This window comes from Ambystoma mexicanum, chromosome 2p (genome assembly GCF_040938575.1).
Source record: "Ambystoma mexicanum isolate Mex_15411 chromosome 2p, UKY_AmexF1_1, whole genome shotgun sequence".
Classification (NCBI taxonomy): domain Eukaryota; kingdom Metazoa; phylum Chordata; class Amphibia; order Caudata; family Ambystomatidae; genus Ambystoma; species Ambystoma mexicanum.
The window spans coordinates 551,667,422-551,684,580 of record NC_090923.1 but is presented as its reverse complement, the minus strand read 5'-3'; the positions used below and the strand labels follow the sequence as shown (position 1 = coordinate 551,684,580).

Below are 17,159 nucleotides of genomic sequence, written 5' to 3'. Positions count from 1 at the left end.
ACCTTTAATGGCCACTTCCAGAGCCCACCTCTTCCCTTTTTCCCCATGTGAATCAATTTTTAGTTTTGAATATTAAGTGGCGCATACACACCACCTTTAAGACAAAACGATTGCATTGGAATACAGCTAGCAGGGTGATGTCATATGTGGATGAACACAAAGCTTGTGGGTATTGTTTGGTTATGTAACCATCCATTGACATAGCCATGCTGATCCCTATAGACGTCCCTATCCACTACCTGCCCTCCCCCACCCAAAACACATCCGCCTGTGATCTCGTTGAGCAACCTCTGCCAAGGAGTTACATCAAACTTCGGCTTACGAGTGTTATTTTTAGGCAGTCTGCTGAGAGTGAATGCCTTAAATGCAGATGTAAATGTCAAACCTATGTCATAAAAATGTTTTAACTAAGTGTGCCGTCAGCCACTTGATTTATATCTGGTCACATCTCTTGTGTCGCCACACCATCATTACTCATCAATAGCGCTCACTGTATGGCTAGTTTTGACAATTGTTTCTGAACTAACTTCGCTTCCTCCTGCTTTCTAATCTCGGCTTTCTTCTTATTCTTCTCTTGAAACAATCAGCAATGGTGCACAATAGTCAATAGTTTTTCTGGCCAACGCTTCGCTTCCATCCCTACCAGTTTCTTCATCTGCCTTTGCACTGGCTCGGGCAGTCTCTGACATAAAATGTGGTAAAATAATACCACTGTGTTATCCCACGGTTCTCTCATCTCAAGACGCCATCTCTCTTGAATAAAGGCACCAGGATCTTCATCCTCGCCAATCTACTTAGTCATGATCGCACCCATATCTGATGTAGCGGGATATTGTACTCTGAGTGCTCGCCATACATCTGCTGTGCAATTATTAAATGGTGCTCCGTCGTGTGTCGTGTTTTGTGCAGTTACACTTGCATATCCTGCTCGCTTCCAAATGTCATCAGCCCTCTCCCCTAGGATTGCTGCTGGCAGGCCTTTTATGTCACCTATAGGTAACGTCATTCCTAATGTCATTCTTTCTCATAAATCAATTTTCCCGCACCTGAAGTCAAACTAGGTAATTTACATTTCAAATTATCCTTGTCCATTTGTGACCATGGAATATATTGTGGTCATCCTCTCCCTTTCTCTAATAATGGGAATTGTGAGAACCCTGATCCATAATCATACCTACCTATGCTTCGTGTCTTTCAGCTGGGGCTAGTCTTGCCCATTTGTCTGCATCCTGGTAGTGACCTTACTCTACTTACATAGGGCGGGGATACCTCCCCTGCACTGTGCGATCGTACTTGTGGTCGCTCAGTGTGTGGTGTTGGTTCTGGTGTTTTTCTTGAGGGTTCTCTAAGTCTGACCATTTTACCCCTTTCTCTACACTTGAATCTTTCGGGAAACCGCCTGCGCCCTCTCTTTGCGCTTTCTTGTTTTCTTCGCTTTCTTTGTCTGACATCATTATGCACCAGCTTGTATTAGTTTTGTAGAAGAGCAGCTGTATACCTCTGCAGGAGACCCCACCCCCCTTCCTCCCATATGTTGGAAGCATGAGGCGTGCCGTGTTTACCACCTGCCATTCTGCCAATACCGCAGTGTGTGTTCAAAAGAAGATACCCGTTGAGACAATCTTATTGAATGTATCCCCTAAGTGATGACAGCCTAAGGGAGGAACTCCATGAAGGAATATGAAAAAGAGCAAAGAAACAGGCTAGAGACATCATAAGAGACATACACGACACCCAGAGATTCTGGCTGTAGAGGATGTATGGATCCTACAGAAACTAATGATGAAGTTAAGAATCAAGTGAGCTTTTAAATACGAAGAAGTTTGTCACATGCACGAAGTGCTGCAGAAAACCAACCGCTTAATAATTATACAAATGCTGCAACGCAAGGTAGACTAAGTCATCATAGAAGCTGAACAGAAGATTTACATAGTAAATAGAATGCAGGTGAATCCACCATTGTATAGAAGCTGGACATCGGTATCATGAATTTAGGATACCAGGTAATAAAATCACGGCAAACATATCGGCGGTAAAAAAAATCACGGCAAAAATGCTGTGGTATGACCTGGCAACGGTGTACCCCATTATACCATTTATGGGTAGCGGGGTGGGTGTTGCGGGGGTGTCCCCGCTTCCCTTAAATGGTATAATGGGTCCAGGGGTTGTGGGTTGTCCCCCGCATCCTTTACACGATTGCGGCGGCAAAACAACAGCATTTTTGCAGCAATATTTTGTATTCACAGCCATTTTCCCCACGATTTTAAGACATGGAACCAAATTTATGAAGCCAGGACCCATGAAGCAGGAAGGGGAAACTGTGTTGCAGCAAGAATAAGCAGAATCGTGGAGCTGCATGGCGAGGTTGTCTGGCCTGGAGTCAAGACTGAAGCAGCCAAGGTCAGCTATCTATTCTGGAAAGAAGCAAATGTGCAGAGGATGAATCACCCCTTGTTAAGGTGCAAATAAAGAACAACAGGAGTGCCATGTTTAATTATTTTAGAGCAATTAAAATATGAAAAATGGACCAGATTGTGGTCTCCTTTTACGTGGGCCAAGGATGAAAATAGAGTTCGAACTTGGAGTCCTAGACACGATAGTGAGTGCTCTCACTCCCATGGAATTCTCAAAGACAATTATACTTTTGCAAGGCCAAGTACAAAGATAATCTTCATGGCAGAAGGCATGGGTGATGAGAGATGCTCGGCTAATTGTGTGGGGATGTAGTGTCATGCCCCATCTACTTGCACCTGAGTCTGGGCTTATGTGCTGCTAAGTGAACCAAATGTTCCAGACATGGCACAGGCGTGCCAATCAATTATATTAGTCCATATAACAAAGGGCCTTATAGTTTTAAGACCAATGAGAAACTGTGTATCTAATGTTTCTGAAGATGACATGTTGTAACATAGGCATATGTTGTCCACATGATCATGGACAGCTAGTCACAATTCTAGTTCCTATAGAAAGTATGCTTAAATGTTCCCCTTAGCCAATCTCAACCCTTGATAGGTTTTTCATTATTTGGCACGTAGTATGATGTCACCTCTGACGTATTTTTGAAATAAAAACTATTGTTTGTGTAAAGATCGCTGAGAGAACCTGAGTGTACATCCATTGATGTTCGTTGTAAACTCCTTGTTTTAGATAATTGTTAATTAAACAGTTCTTTGCCATCTTCCTGAGTTGGTTCAGTTATTTGCACTCAGAGTTATTCGATGGGATCCCATCCATTACATACGCACATTCCTAAAGGGCCCTAAGCTCACTTTCATTCCTTTCGACATCATCAAGATCTAGTCTATTTAAAGACAATGCTCTATGCTCATCTGTTAATGCGTCACCTGACACGCCCCCTTTTCCCTCGATAAAGATCCTCCACCATCCTCTTGGATTTTAGTCCCATCTTCATCTCCCATTTACCTATATAAATCCCCAGTCCTCTTCCCCTATATTTTCTGCTTCATGCTCGTCAGCCCATGTTTGTATTGTCGGTATCCCTTGCAACTCCCTGCGGGGCTGTAGTGACCCTCTCTCTTCCTGAAATCGTTCTTGTGCATCAATCGGCACTATTCTTCAATTAAATAGATGATCTATCTCTTCATCCTTTAATCCCCTGCTTCTGTTCATCTCATCTTCCCTTATTCGCATATCTCTTTTCTGTTCTTCCTCTTGCCTTCTTTGCAACTTGCATACTTGCATTCTCTGTATTTCTATCTCCTCTCACTTCTTCTCTTCTAGTCTCTCTTTATCTTTCCTTGCCTCACACTTTCTTTGTTCTTACTTTCACTTCCTCTATTTTCCCTTCTCTTCTTTGTATGCTCTTTCGTGTTCGCTTTCTTTCTTTTCCTGCTCTTCTCTTTCTTCCCTTTCTCGAACCCCATCAATGCCCTTATCATCTAACTTAAGTAATATCTGTCCTCCCATCCATTCATTCAGTACTATTGTTACTCCCTTAGCCTTATCTTTCACTTCTCTTTGTCTCCTCGCTTTTTCCTCTATCTCCATCTGTCTGTCCTTTCTCTCATCACGCTGTTTACTTTCATCACGTGTTGACATATATTGCGTTCTCTACTTTTGCTCTCGTCCACATTATCCTCACTGTTATAAGCGAGTAGCTCATATGTCAGACTAACATATCTCGCTGCTGCTTTCAATTGCTTTAAAGGATAAAATCCCTGTTCCTCAGTATCTGTCCTCTTGTTTACAGAAGCGGAAATTTGTTTTTTCAGGAGTGGAAAGAAGAGCAGAAGTCGTTATATTCTCCTATTCTCCTCCTTATGCTGGTCAAGCATCCATTCCTTCTCAGGTGGATTCGTCTTCTAGCGCTGATTAATTTTCCACAACTCTAAAACGGCCAATCTTTTCTGTAACTTCTTCCCCTTGTATGTAGTATACAAATATGTTGTCATATGTCACAATACTGTTTTTGACAATGAACCCTCTTGAGGCCACGGCATGAGTGTGTTATTAGTCTTGGCTCTGACCCACTCCGCGTGATACTGTCTTATCTTGGGTGGGTATCTCGGCAGTGTACTGCATAGGTATAAAAGAGGAGTGTCCCCCATGATGACATGTCGATCTCGACTGTCAATACTTACCAGATCTTTTATTCTTTTATTTGTTTTATCAAGTATATCACACTGATTAATTTGTGCAGGCACCATTAATCACTGCTTATTACCAAAAAAACTATTTTTTAACAACTTTAAAAAATCTATGCAATGAGGTTCTTTTTTCCCTTCGTTTACACATTCTATCAATTTTAACCCTTTTTGCTGTTTTGTTATTGATGTTTTCAGAGTCTCTTTTTTATTTATTTATCATTCTCCTTTGATTTGTACCCTCCTGATTGGTGTCAATCTCTTGATTTAAAAATCTGATGATCACATTTTTGATTATTGTTTTATATCGCCTAATCTAGACACAACAAAAGTTTTATAATGACATATTTGTAACCCCATACACATGTGCACTTTTAAATTTTCTGCGTACGCCTTCCTTTGTTATCTGAAGTAAATGTATCTCATCTCACATTTTAAACCATTTTTTAGTTTGACAGGCACTCTTCTTTTTGGCCTTGCCTCAGGAATCCTTAAATGATACCCCTATATTTGGTGTATTAGTGTGTACCCTTCCGCCCCTCTTGGAACCAGGAATCGAGGTATCTATTTCTCTTCTTTCTGATCACCAAAAATCCTGTTACTTCTATACATATATTTAAAATACCGTTCCTCCCCCTATTCTTGCCACTTTCAATGCTCTACTTACTTCCGTGGCTCAGCTTGAGTCCCTCGGCATTGACTCTTCGCCAATCGACCAGTTCACCTTCAATCCACGGGGCCCCTGCAGGTACCGGAAAGGAATTTCGTCAAAGGGGCACCTGCCAACTGATTCTTCTTACACGTGTGTATTTCAGCGTTGATCTCAACAGGAAGCTCCACGGTCTTCTGGCTAATGGCAGAATAAATTGAGGGCCCGTGAGTCTAGACCTGGGCCTATGTCGATTAGACCAGAACCCTCTGCACTGCTACCAAAATGTGCTCTAGCACCTTGAAGCATCTCATGTGCTAGATGGAATTACCAATAATGATCTTGGACCCAAATAATCGGACAGACTCAAAGAATATGGCAAAGACCTACTACATATTGGCAAAAAAATAAAGCAGGGCAGTCTGGCGAATAACAGGCAGTAGTTCACACACTCACACTCAAGTGTCATTATATGGTTTTATACCTCGATATGCGTCATCTTTGACATCATCCTATGTGGCAAATGAAAACCTATTCAATGGAGGGATTGATTAAGGGAACATACGTACCTATAGTATATATAAGTGTTTATAACTTCATAACTTCATTGGCTGACCCTTTTCTGATGGGCAGGGCCTGATTCACCTCTTAATACATATAATACTGATTATAGCAGAAAAATGGCAGCGGGTTGGTCTTTGCAACATTGTATAGCATGTTGCTACATAGACCTTCTGATTGGTTGGCATGCTTTCCCAACCTTGGCTTTTGGCTTGTTAGCAGCACGTAAGCAAAACGAAACTCAGGTTTCGCAAGAAACGTCAGACTACTCCCCACTTTTCCAATTGGTCCATCGTATCTCATTGGTCAGGCCACCAGTCAAGGCTTCTCCTTTGTAGTTGACAGCAAAGCCTGTTCTCTGTTCTGGGATATTCAAGGGAGTGTAGGCACATCATTATATTCATTTGGGATTAATGAATAGCCGTTGTTTTCAACTTCTGAATCACGTGTGAAGAAACCACACATTTATCCATCCAGACCTTCTATTTACTGCTATTTGATTCAATTGAGTTGGGTGTCATTACCCTTTTTGGCCTATGGAGACTTGCTCACTCCACCTTACATAAGGTGTCTGCATCTTTAATTGTCTAATATTTGGCTCTTGCAGATGTTTTCTCCTTTGCTTAATCTAAGAGAAATATGTCTTACGTACATGGCTTATCGTTTTGACTCCCCTCGTGCCTTGCAATTATTCCTTGAAGTAGCATTCTTGATCCCGGGCCAACAGACTCCTTTTTATTCCTCACACAAAGCTGTTTCTCCAGCGTCTCCTGATTCTGCAGCCCTGCTCTGTCTCTGAGTTAGCCTGATTGGTTTTAATACGAGTCTGACGTCCATTTTCCATCATGGCCGCTCCAGCTACGTTATGTTTTCCTCAGCAGCAAGTTTCTATATGTCTCATCTACCTTGCATTTCTGCCTATATACACTTATTAGTCAGCAGGTTACTTTCTCTTCTGTGCATATACGATTTCTTCATGTTCGATTACATGTTTCTCTAATTACTTCAGTTACACCTTTATTCTCTGTGAAGCGCCTCATGTCACGTTACCTAAGGCTCTGTAACAATCAGTAGGCTTCATTCTACTCATTCTATCCTTCCCCGATAAGCCATTGAAGTTGGAGTTTGCACTTGTTGACACTGCAGATTTTTCTCAGTTATGCACCACACTGGGCGTGCTAGACGTTTGCAAACACTGTTCCTATAAAGGCCTCTATGACCCCTTTGCTGTGTCAATTGGTCCCTGGTTCTGAAACAGAAGCATCTATTCTGTAATGTCTTAGACAGTTTCATGCATCTTTAGGTTGTCACTTCCATTTGTTACCCTGCCGCCTCCACATTTCAATCTTGTCTCCGACTTGCTGTCCATGATTTTGTGGCTGTGATTGGTTCACAGCCATTAGTTAACCGGACTCCCCTTACCTTCCACCTGTACAGGACTTTCCTCCAGTCCTCCGCTCTCTCTTTCTCCTTCATTATCTTATGCGTTTGGAAACGACTTGTGTGTGCGCATTACAGATCACCAATAAATGAAAAGCATAAATGCTATTGCCCCTGCCTGTATGACAGCTCAGTACCTGGAAGGACCGGTCTCAAGGAAATCACAAAGGAGACAGAAGATCTTTTGGCAGCGATTCTCACGAACTCTTAGTTGTTGCCTCTCATTGACAGCATCTTGAAATATGCCAGGCTGTTTTCTATGACATGCTCTATACTATCAGAACATAGGCCCTCATTCCGACTCAGGCGTTAAGGGGTTTACGGCGCCGTAAACGGCGCTGACCCTTAACGCCTGATTACAAGGTTCCCTTTGCGGGATGGCTTTTAACGGCTGCTTTTTGCAGCCGTTAAAAGCCATGCCGCAAAGGGACCTTGGCGATAATTACGGCAACGTAATTTACGGTGCCGTAATTATCGCCTTTCCCCATTCCCATTATGCCCTATGGGGCAAAAATGGGAATGGGGAAGGGGCCATTGGTGAATGGGGAATTACCGCCCCACTCACCTTGGAATGGGGCGGTAATTCCGCCATCCACCATGGCGGAATTGCAACCTTAGTGGCATGAACCATGGTGCTAATAGCACCATGGTCCTCCGCCAAGGTTGTAATGAGGGCCATAGTGTGTTAAAGTATTACAGTTACTCTTCTAGACATTGGGCCTCATTACGACCCAGCCGGTAAGTTACCGCCTGGGTTGTACCCTTACCACCATGGTGTAAACTACGTTTACGCCATGGTGCTTGGCGGATTTACCGCCCCATTCCAAGGTGAGTGGGGCGGTAAATCCCCATTTCCCATTTTACCCTTCCCCATTCCCATTTTCGCCCCATAGGGCATAATGGGAATGGGGAAAGGCGCTAATTACGCCACCGTAAATTACGGTGGCGTAATTAGCACCAAGGTCCCTTTGCGGGATGGTGATTTTAACGCCTGCTTACGGCGCCGTAAACCCCTTAACGCCTGGGTGCTAATGAGGGCCATTGTAGTGTTCGTTTTGTATTAAACCTTTTCTTATGTTTTGGAGGGTCTGGGTGTGGTTGTAATGTTCCTTTACTGTGTTTATGTATTCTGCTTATTTGATTGTACCACCTGTGTTCCCCGGAAAGGGTGCCCTTAGCACACTATCAAACATGAGAGCAAGGGTTCTTTTGGCTGTACTCTTCCCTTAATCTGCAGGAATGTTTCTCATGCATTTGGCAGGAGTCCGAGGAATATTGTTTGTTAAACTTGGGTTAATCCTCCAATTTAATTATGGTTGTCAAAATGCTCCACAAAGGCAGAAGCCAGTCTTGTGGGTTACATGTTATGTCACCCCGGGCCAGTCCTCGGTGCTATCCAGCCACAGGTATAAGACAGTGTCCAATACGTGTGCCAAGCTGTGTAGCCCATGAAATCCCCAAATTGATTTCCACGTCCAAATCCGCTGGCTCATCCAGCCCAAGAGGTGAACAATTGTGTATCCCACTGCCAACATTTGCAGTCCCAGCGCAAAATGCTCCTGAGCCATCCTTTCCTGGAGGAGAAAAGCAGGAGGTACCCAGCCAATATCCTGGGTCTTCACTTCCTGTAAGTGAAACAGCTCTGTGCATTGCCAATCTCCGGTGTGGCCCACTTTAAAATGGAAGGTTGAGTAAACGTGTTTTAAAATCTCTAAACAAGTTATGTGTGGGAGACGAAAGACTGCAGAGCACAGCAGATGTAAACCGAGATTTCAGCCCCAATATCAAAATGCACTATTACCCTTTGCCTCTGACCTCAAGGTTTTTTGGGTTTGAGATTATTTGGCCTAAATCTGACATTTGTATACAAATTTCAGACTATTTAAAGTCTGTGGTGCTTTTGACGCTTGGTGATAGGACCTCTTTGAACGTTTGAGATACCTTCATTAAAATAAAATAAGACCGTAGAACCTTGCGCCAGCCACTGATCTACTGAATAGCAGACAACACAGAACCCCTGTGCCACCCACCTGAGCCAGTCGTACCCGAGAAGTATAAGACTGTTTAATGCTCCTATATTGATTCCTGTCACCAGCCAGCATTTTGTGGTGGTGTTCTCTACCTAAGGGCAAAATAATTGCACGATTCCAGTTGGCATGACAACAGTATCTCTGCCTTTGTATCATTGATCTGAAACATTCACTTTGAACAATGAAAGACTGAATTTTTGTAGATCCTTCTAAAAAGACAGTGTGATTGCCCCCCTAAGTGCTGCACCTTAAAGAAATATAGAGATATTAACACCGGGATGCCCCTTACTTCCTAGGGTATTTGAGAGGGACAACCTAATCTTTAAAGTGCACAGCTTTCTTCCGTTTACACAATCAGCTCAGCCTACATTCCTGGAGGACCTAAAACAGATAGCTCTGCAGTGCTTCATTTGTGGGGGTGTTTGCCAGGGCTCAGCCACTTGTTGTAAATCCCCAGCCCTTATTGTCTCAGACTCACTTTAATTATTAAGTGGTGATAGTCAGTGCATTCATCAACCACAATGAGCAGTTTTGAGCTGTAGTGTAACTCCAAATATGTCGACACTGTGGGCAGCAGCTATGGATGGTGGCAGCAGAGATAAGGAACTGCCTGCCTGCAGTGTCACAGGAGTGCTAGAAAATATTTGGGTCCAGGCACTTCTTTTCTTAGAAACTAAGCATTTTAGCTCCATGCCCCTTGGGGTGCCACGCTAGCTGTTTTAGGTACCTCGGGCACATATGTAGATCCCGTGTTTCTTGGGCAAACACATGACATTTAAAGGGTTAGGTGGAAAGGTGATATTTTAACAGAAAATGGATTAGTGAGTGTAACACTCATTAGAGATCTGGAACTGCTGTGGATATTCAGGCACAAATCTGGTATTTTTAATGTGTAGAAAACTCCTCAATGACTCGGGTGTAAAATTGAAGGAAACCAGCCACTGCTTCTTATTTCATGGACAACTCAATCATTGAGGCTAGAGGCTCTGTATCTGTGAACGAAGCTCCCCGATCCGAGAAGTGAGATACTCTCCATAAGATATTCTCCACCCATCCATTAATAAACTCATGAAGGATAATACTTTGTACACTTGTGATAATGCCCCTCGCCCAGTGTCTGACAAATGCTTTTATTCTACAGTGCCCCAGCAAAATCACAAACCAGCCCAGCAGACAATACCGCAGCACCAAGGATTACCCGGATGAAGTGCTCCACTTTGCCCGCTCCCACCCTCTCATGTACAGGAGTGTGCACCCACTGAATGGCAAGCCAGTCCTTGTGAAAACCAACTTGCCTTACCGCCTGCAACAGCTCGTGGTGGACCGGGTGGAGGCTGAGGATGGGCAGTACGATGTCATGTTCATAGGGACAGGTGAGTGAGCCCTGGAGGGAATAAGTACAAATGCAAGCAAGCAATAGATTCAGAGATTTCCTACCTTGCCTAGTTCCATGTGTTAATATCCCAGCAAATATATTGCCATACAAAAATATCGCCATATTTCTGCGGCGATGTTAAGGCATGGAATCTGCAGGGGACACCCCTGCAACCCCAGCATTAATTATAAAGGAGCGGGGGACAACCCTGCTGCCTCTGTTCCCAAAAACACCAAAAATTATCCCCCCAAATAATTATGACTGTTCCTGACGACCATATATATGGCGATATTTTTGGTGAGGATAATATGTAGTGATACCCCTTGCCTTCTCCTGCTATTATGATATCTTATTTATATAGCGCTTTCACCAAAGCATTTTACATGATCATTTATCGACCTCGAAAGGATGAAAGGATGAGTCGGCATTGCCAGAATTCGAACCCGGGATCTGCACATCACACACAGATCATAGCAGGAAACACTCAACCCGCGGAGCTATTTTACAAGCTATGAGAGGAGAAGCAAAGTGTGTTTCCATTTAATTTCTCCAAAGGCGGAAGTCACTAAGCAACTCCACCCACTTTTTTCCCACCCAATATGTCACAATTTACCAACTTTAGAAAGCAACTCTGAATATAACTGTTAAAGGGGAAGTTCACTCAAAAATGTTATTGTCTCAGAAAATGGGACATAATCAAAAATATATATGCATTCCCGCATCATGCCCAGACCACCTAAACTACAGATTGGCGGTGGGGTGCAGATTTACCTCCAGAAAGGAGGTAAATCTGACCACCTACCATCAATTTTCAGCGGAATCACAGCGGCGCATCTACAGCCGGTGGGAGTTCCACCAACCCTATGGATTCCAGAAATTGTGATTTACACTGCCATGCCGCCACCTGCAATCCCACGGTAAACCCACGGGAACAAATGGCGGTAATGGTAATCGATGTTGGCAGTAATTTGGCAGAAATACTGCAGAACTACTGCCAAACTCGTAATGAGAGCCAATTTGGATTTGACTGTGTGTTTTGAGCAAATTTACCAACCTTGACAACATTTTATATAAAAATCAATAAACCGATGGCATGCATTGACATATACACTGTTGCGAAGTAACATTGCCACTCACTGCACCTTTAAAACCCATCTACTGCCTGAAAGCACAACTGAAAACCAGTGTTCTTGGCTAGAATGAGTAAATATGGGGTTAATAATAAAGTGTACAAATGGGAGGCGAGCGCGTTTCTCTTTTTCCGGTAAAGCAAGCAAAACTCGTGCACAGTAGCTTGTGCCTGTTGGACTAGTCTCTACTGATCCAGAGTTCACACATCCTGCTGTGGGAAAAGCATTCACTCAGCTCTCTGTCGCAGGGCGGCATTTCCAGGGTAAAAGTTGTAGGTTCAGTAGAACCAAACACTCAGGCCAGTAGTGGGCAGCACCTGAAGGAGAGAGAACTTGTTCCACCATGGAACATCTTCAAAAACCTCGACATTCTAGCGTCAAGGAAGGAAGCCTCTCCTCCCCACCAACCGGTACAGCTGTGCTCCTCTGTATCCCACCCGCCGGTGTGTTCTGTTGTTGCCTCTGAAAAGCGATCCGTTATGCATCAGTACTGTTGTATAACTCTGTAAAGTGCTATGTTGTTTCTCGAAGCCAGGTCCGCGTTCAATAACTACCATAATAATAAAAGCTGACCTTTGAGCACCGTGGCCCTTTTTATCAAACAGTTCCCTAATATTGAGGCAAATCAGAGATCAGATAGTCCAACAAAATGGTGGCCAGGATGCAGCCCTGTTTGACACCATTAAAAGGTTAACCTCACGTGCTAATGTCTCCGCTATCAGGATGACACTCAATAAGCCTTGATAAGAGGCCCCCAGGAACCCACATTTGCGACATTTTAGGCAAAAGATCCCCTGTCATGAAAGATGCCACCACCATGATGTAAGGCCATGATTTGTGGGCAGGGTAGAGGTCCATTTCGTCATTGACCATCATTCAGTTACGCTTTACACGAGCGCCCTTTCTAGAGTCCAACTGGCTGATGGGGATGAGATGTTTTACTTTCGTCCCTGCATCTTTATGCGGTGGCAGCACGATGCCGCCAACATAGTGCCTTTTCTTACCTTAACATATGTTGTACTTTACAGAAGGAACTGAATCGCCCCTTATGTGCCGCTACTGCCTTCCCCCAGCCTCTCCTTGACTGGGCCCCCCGAAATCTGCCGGGCTCACCCAACAGCACGTTGTCTGTCATTTGCCCTCCTCCCGTGGAGGTAGTGCCGGTGCAACCTCTGCCAGTGTGGAGTACCCACTAAGTGCTGCCATCCATTGGCTTCAATTTAGAAGAGGCTGGATACGAAATTCAGCCTGTTGCCAAAACTAGGCTTTAACCCCACATATAAACCAATACATTCATATAACGGGAGAAAGCAAGGGTGCCCTACATTTCTAGAAAGACCTCTACAAACACTAATTTTAACACATAGAGAACCATGAAATTGTCTAATGACAACAGCATTGTTACAGCAAATAGTAGCAGTATACACAATGCTGTATTAAAACCCGATAGTATTATTAATATTACACCTATTAGCATTTAGAGGAAGTGAGTTCCCAAGCTGAGATCCTGCCTCAGAGGATGTGTGAACTTTCAGAGCACAGCACACCTTGCCAATGGACAGCCCATAATATTCCTTTGTATGCTCAAAGGACTACCTCTATTTCGGCTGTAGAGTTAAGTAATTGGGTTGAAAGATGTCACGCCAGAGCTAGATTTCATTCAGTGTCAACTAGAATTGGGTGGAGATGTTGCACCCCCTTTCTGAAGCCCGTGCCCCGTGCAACGCCGCCGCTTTGACTTGGACGCAGGTCCTTGGTGGTCTCTGGCTCACATCCCACCTTCTCCCTCCAGATTCGGGTTCGGTTCTGAAGGTGATTGCTCTGCAGAAAGGCAACTTTGTGGAAGCGGAAGTAGTGACCCTGGAGGAGATGCAAGTTTTTAAGGTCAGCGAAACATTGCACACGTTGCATGTCGGTGATGAATGGGGTAGCGGGGTGGCGGAGTGATACATTCCAAGGCGGGAAGATTGTGTCCTTTTCCATCTGAATCTTTGTCTTTCCAATTCTTGCAGACTCCAATACCCATCACTGCCATGGAAATCTCGGTGAAACGAGTAAGTATGTTCCTGAGAGAGAGAGAGAGAGAGAGAGAGAGAGAGAGAGAGACGAAGTGCAGGGGAGACAGGGACAAAAGAGAGTAAGATGAGAGAGAAAGAGAGGCAAAGAGTGAGAGAGAGAAAGAGGGAAACAGAAACAGAAAGAAAGAGAAGAGAGAGAGATTAAGAAAGAGAGAGGGGAGACAGAGGGGGAGAGTAAAAGAGTCTTAGAAATGGAGGGGGCATCAAATAAGACCAGAAGATGCATAAGGAAGAGATACAGGCGTACGGAACAGAGATAAAAAGCAGGGGAAAGATTGGCTGTGGGTTACACAGACATGAACAGTGAGGCAAAAAAGAATGAATGGGGTAAAACAGCAAGAGGCAGATATGGTAAATGCAAAATCAAGAGACATGGAGAGATGTCACTGCCATGAGCATACTTCTGACCCATGCCCACTTTTGTTTTTAGCAAACGCTGTATGTGGGGTCACGAGCAGGGGTGGCACAGGTGAGGCTGCACCACTGCGAGACCTATGGCACGGCATGCGCTGAATGCTGCCTGGCCAGGGACCCCTACTGTGCCTGGGATGGGAACTCCTGCACCCGTTTCCAGCCCTCGAGCAAACGCCGCTTCCGCCGGCAAGATATACGGAATGGCAATCCAGCTCACCAGTGCCTGGACCAGAATCTCACCCGTGAGTTATCTGTCAAGGGTTTGATTGCGTTGGAATACAGAAGCCGAGGGTGCGAGATGGCTTTTTATTAACGCGTGGTGTCTGTTTTCCTCCTTTGCCTGTTCCCTCACTTTCATGTTGGCTCCTCCCTCTGCCATTATGATGGAATGTCATGTGAGGATGTATTAGCCTGGGTCTTTTTGATTTTTGAAATAAAATGAAGATGGTAATTCTGTCGCTGAAAGTGAGGTCCGCTCAACAGAGCTCACTTCCATAATGTTCCACGCTGAGAACTATAGTGCAAACCTGTAACTCTGTTTGCTGACACCCTTCAGCAGGTGTTTTGTAGTTTGGCAACATAACAGTTACAGAACAACATGTGCATTCCTGCAAATGGCCTGACTGAACCTAAAGCCCCAATAGCCAGGCACTGCCTTTAACCCTGGGCAAACCTGTTCCAAATTATATAATTGTGTTCTCCCAGGGCCTGGTGGCAGATGAACCCATAAATATAAGTAGCCCTGCCACCAAGCTGGCTACATTTGCTCACTCTTACTTACCCAATCAGACTCTATGGTTCCAAGCACTGAGCAACCTATCCAGTCCCTGTCCCCCTGTCTTGCCTCTGCATTTGCTCCTTCACCCGCTTAACTCCACATCAGTGGCATTTCCTATCTCCAGAAATTAGGAACTGGCTGAAGATCGCACTTAAGAACTAACCTGCTCTGCAGTTTTCCCCCCCACCCCGCCAGAGACTTACAGTGCTATCATTTGGCCTCAGTCAATTAATTCCAAATGCTGTCACTGTTGCATCTGCGCATGCGTGTGTAATTACTGAAGAAGGTGTCTGTCTTTGCCTAATCCCATGTCATGGTCCCACCCACCTCCCAACACCATGCGGGGAGCGATGCTGCCAGCTTAAGTAAGCATCAGGGAGGAACCCTGGCTGCTGCCTCTCATGGTAGATCATGGTAGACAGCCTGTAAGCAACAGCGGAATGTGTCTACTTTTCATTCCTTGTACGTTAAGGGGTACATGCACGAGGGTCTTTCCCTATCATTCTTCATGTGATGGATGTTAGGTTTGGAAATGTGTTTGATTCCATTCTCAATGAGCGCTCCGATCTGAGCAAGCCTTACCTTGTCTATCCTGCATTAGAAGATGATAATGAAAGCGGGGAGGAGAAGATCATCTATGGTGCCGAGATGAACAGCACCTTCCTGGAATGCACCCCAAAGTCTCCGCAGGCCATGGTCAAGTGGTTCGTGCAAAGGCCCAATGAAGACCGAAGGGACGAGGTGAGACATGGGGCACTTGCATTCCTTGGTCTGCTCACTTGTTCCTTGTTTTCATGAGGCTGTCCTATACATTATCCAATTTAATTTGTGACCCATGAAACAAATCTGGCTTTTAAATCACTTTTTTGTTTATACTAGTGGGCTATGCACCTTATGACAGGTCAGGTTTCTAGACTGTCAATATCATTCCATCTCGTGCCAGAGGCCAAAGGGGTGCCACCCACGGGCAGAAGCCAGATCCCTCTAATATGTCAACATGTTATATAATTGCCCCTCTTACCACCTGGTTATTCAGGGTGCCCTATTTGAACTGGAACTCCAACGCAAGTTTATTCGTGGCTAGAATCCTGGTGCCCCCATTTGCAGCTGTGATGTAGCAGCTCAAGTTTGCCAAGAACCACCTTGCCGCTAATGATTCTGTGCAAACCTGGACTACCTCACCACAACCAAAAGCCCCCTCCTGAAAACTAGGAGCCCCTTCCAACATGGTAGCCCCCATAAGGCGATAATGAAGTTCTAAGAACAGGAGTACTTCAGTCATAAGAAGAAAAACACATGTTGTGGAGATCTCTTTCACTTGAGCCAAGAGGACCACAGTATTCGTTTTCATACAAGCTAAGGCTTCCCACATTGCAGACAGCTCACCTAAAACCACTTCATCCCAAGGGCCATGGCACTGGCCCGCCTCCTTTGAAGGTTAGCATTTTAAACCACATCGTAGGGCCCCATGTCGTGTGTAGATCATTCTATCCCACCTTATGTGAAAGGTGTGTTATTGAGTGACCGCCAGTGGTGCGGTGGGTGGGGAGCGGATGGGGCCATGACAGATGCTGGCGCTAGAGTCATATGATATGAGCCAACGCTCTTTTTCCACTTAAGTTCCGCTAGTCATTTCAATTACATTATTCTTTATTGTTGCAAAGGGAAGGTCGAGAACAGATGAAGAAATATAACTATTTCAAATGCAAAAAACTAAATTGAATTCAAACTTGCCCCAAAATGGAAGCTATACCATATAATCCCCAACTAACCTGACACTGGCGATCTGCCCCCCACGCCGCTATTCCTCCCCTGCATGCTTTTAGATCCCTTCCTACCAAATGTCCCACCCACCGGATCCCCTGTTGCTAGCTCTCTGCTTCCTTGTATTGATGCCTTGCAATCGGCTTCCCTCGCCTGGTACTTCCCCCATGACTTCCCAAGAGCTCCGTTGCTTCTCGAAGCTAGGTCCCCGCTCAATAAACATACTAATAATAACAGCAGCAATCATCATATGCACATGTATGAACTCAGGTCAATCCTGGATGCCACCAGCTAAAATGTCTTCAAGCAAGGATCACCTTCAGTTGTGTTCTTACA

General features: G+C 44.6%; 1 protein-coding gene across 2 annotated transcripts in view; it reads left to right on the top strand.

The window, feature by feature from the left end:
• SEMA3G (semaphorin 3G) overlaps window positions 1–17,159 on the top strand; it is a 218,600-nt gene that overhangs the window by 194,707 nt on the left and 6,734 nt on the right. For both annotated transcript variants that reach the window (XM_069644006.1, XM_069644007.1), the window contains exons 11-15: window positions 10,426–10,657; window positions 13,582–13,673; window positions 13,802–13,843; window positions 14,298–14,523; window positions 15,661–15,800. In XM_069644006.1, the coding sequence (XP_069500107.1) occupies window positions 10,426–10,657; window positions 13,582–13,673; window positions 13,802–13,843; window positions 14,298–14,523; window positions 15,661–15,800 (732 nt within the window). The remainder of the gene's footprint in view (window positions 1–10,425; window positions 10,658–13,581; window positions 13,674–13,801; window positions 13,844–14,297; window positions 14,524–15,660; window positions 15,801–17,159) is intronic.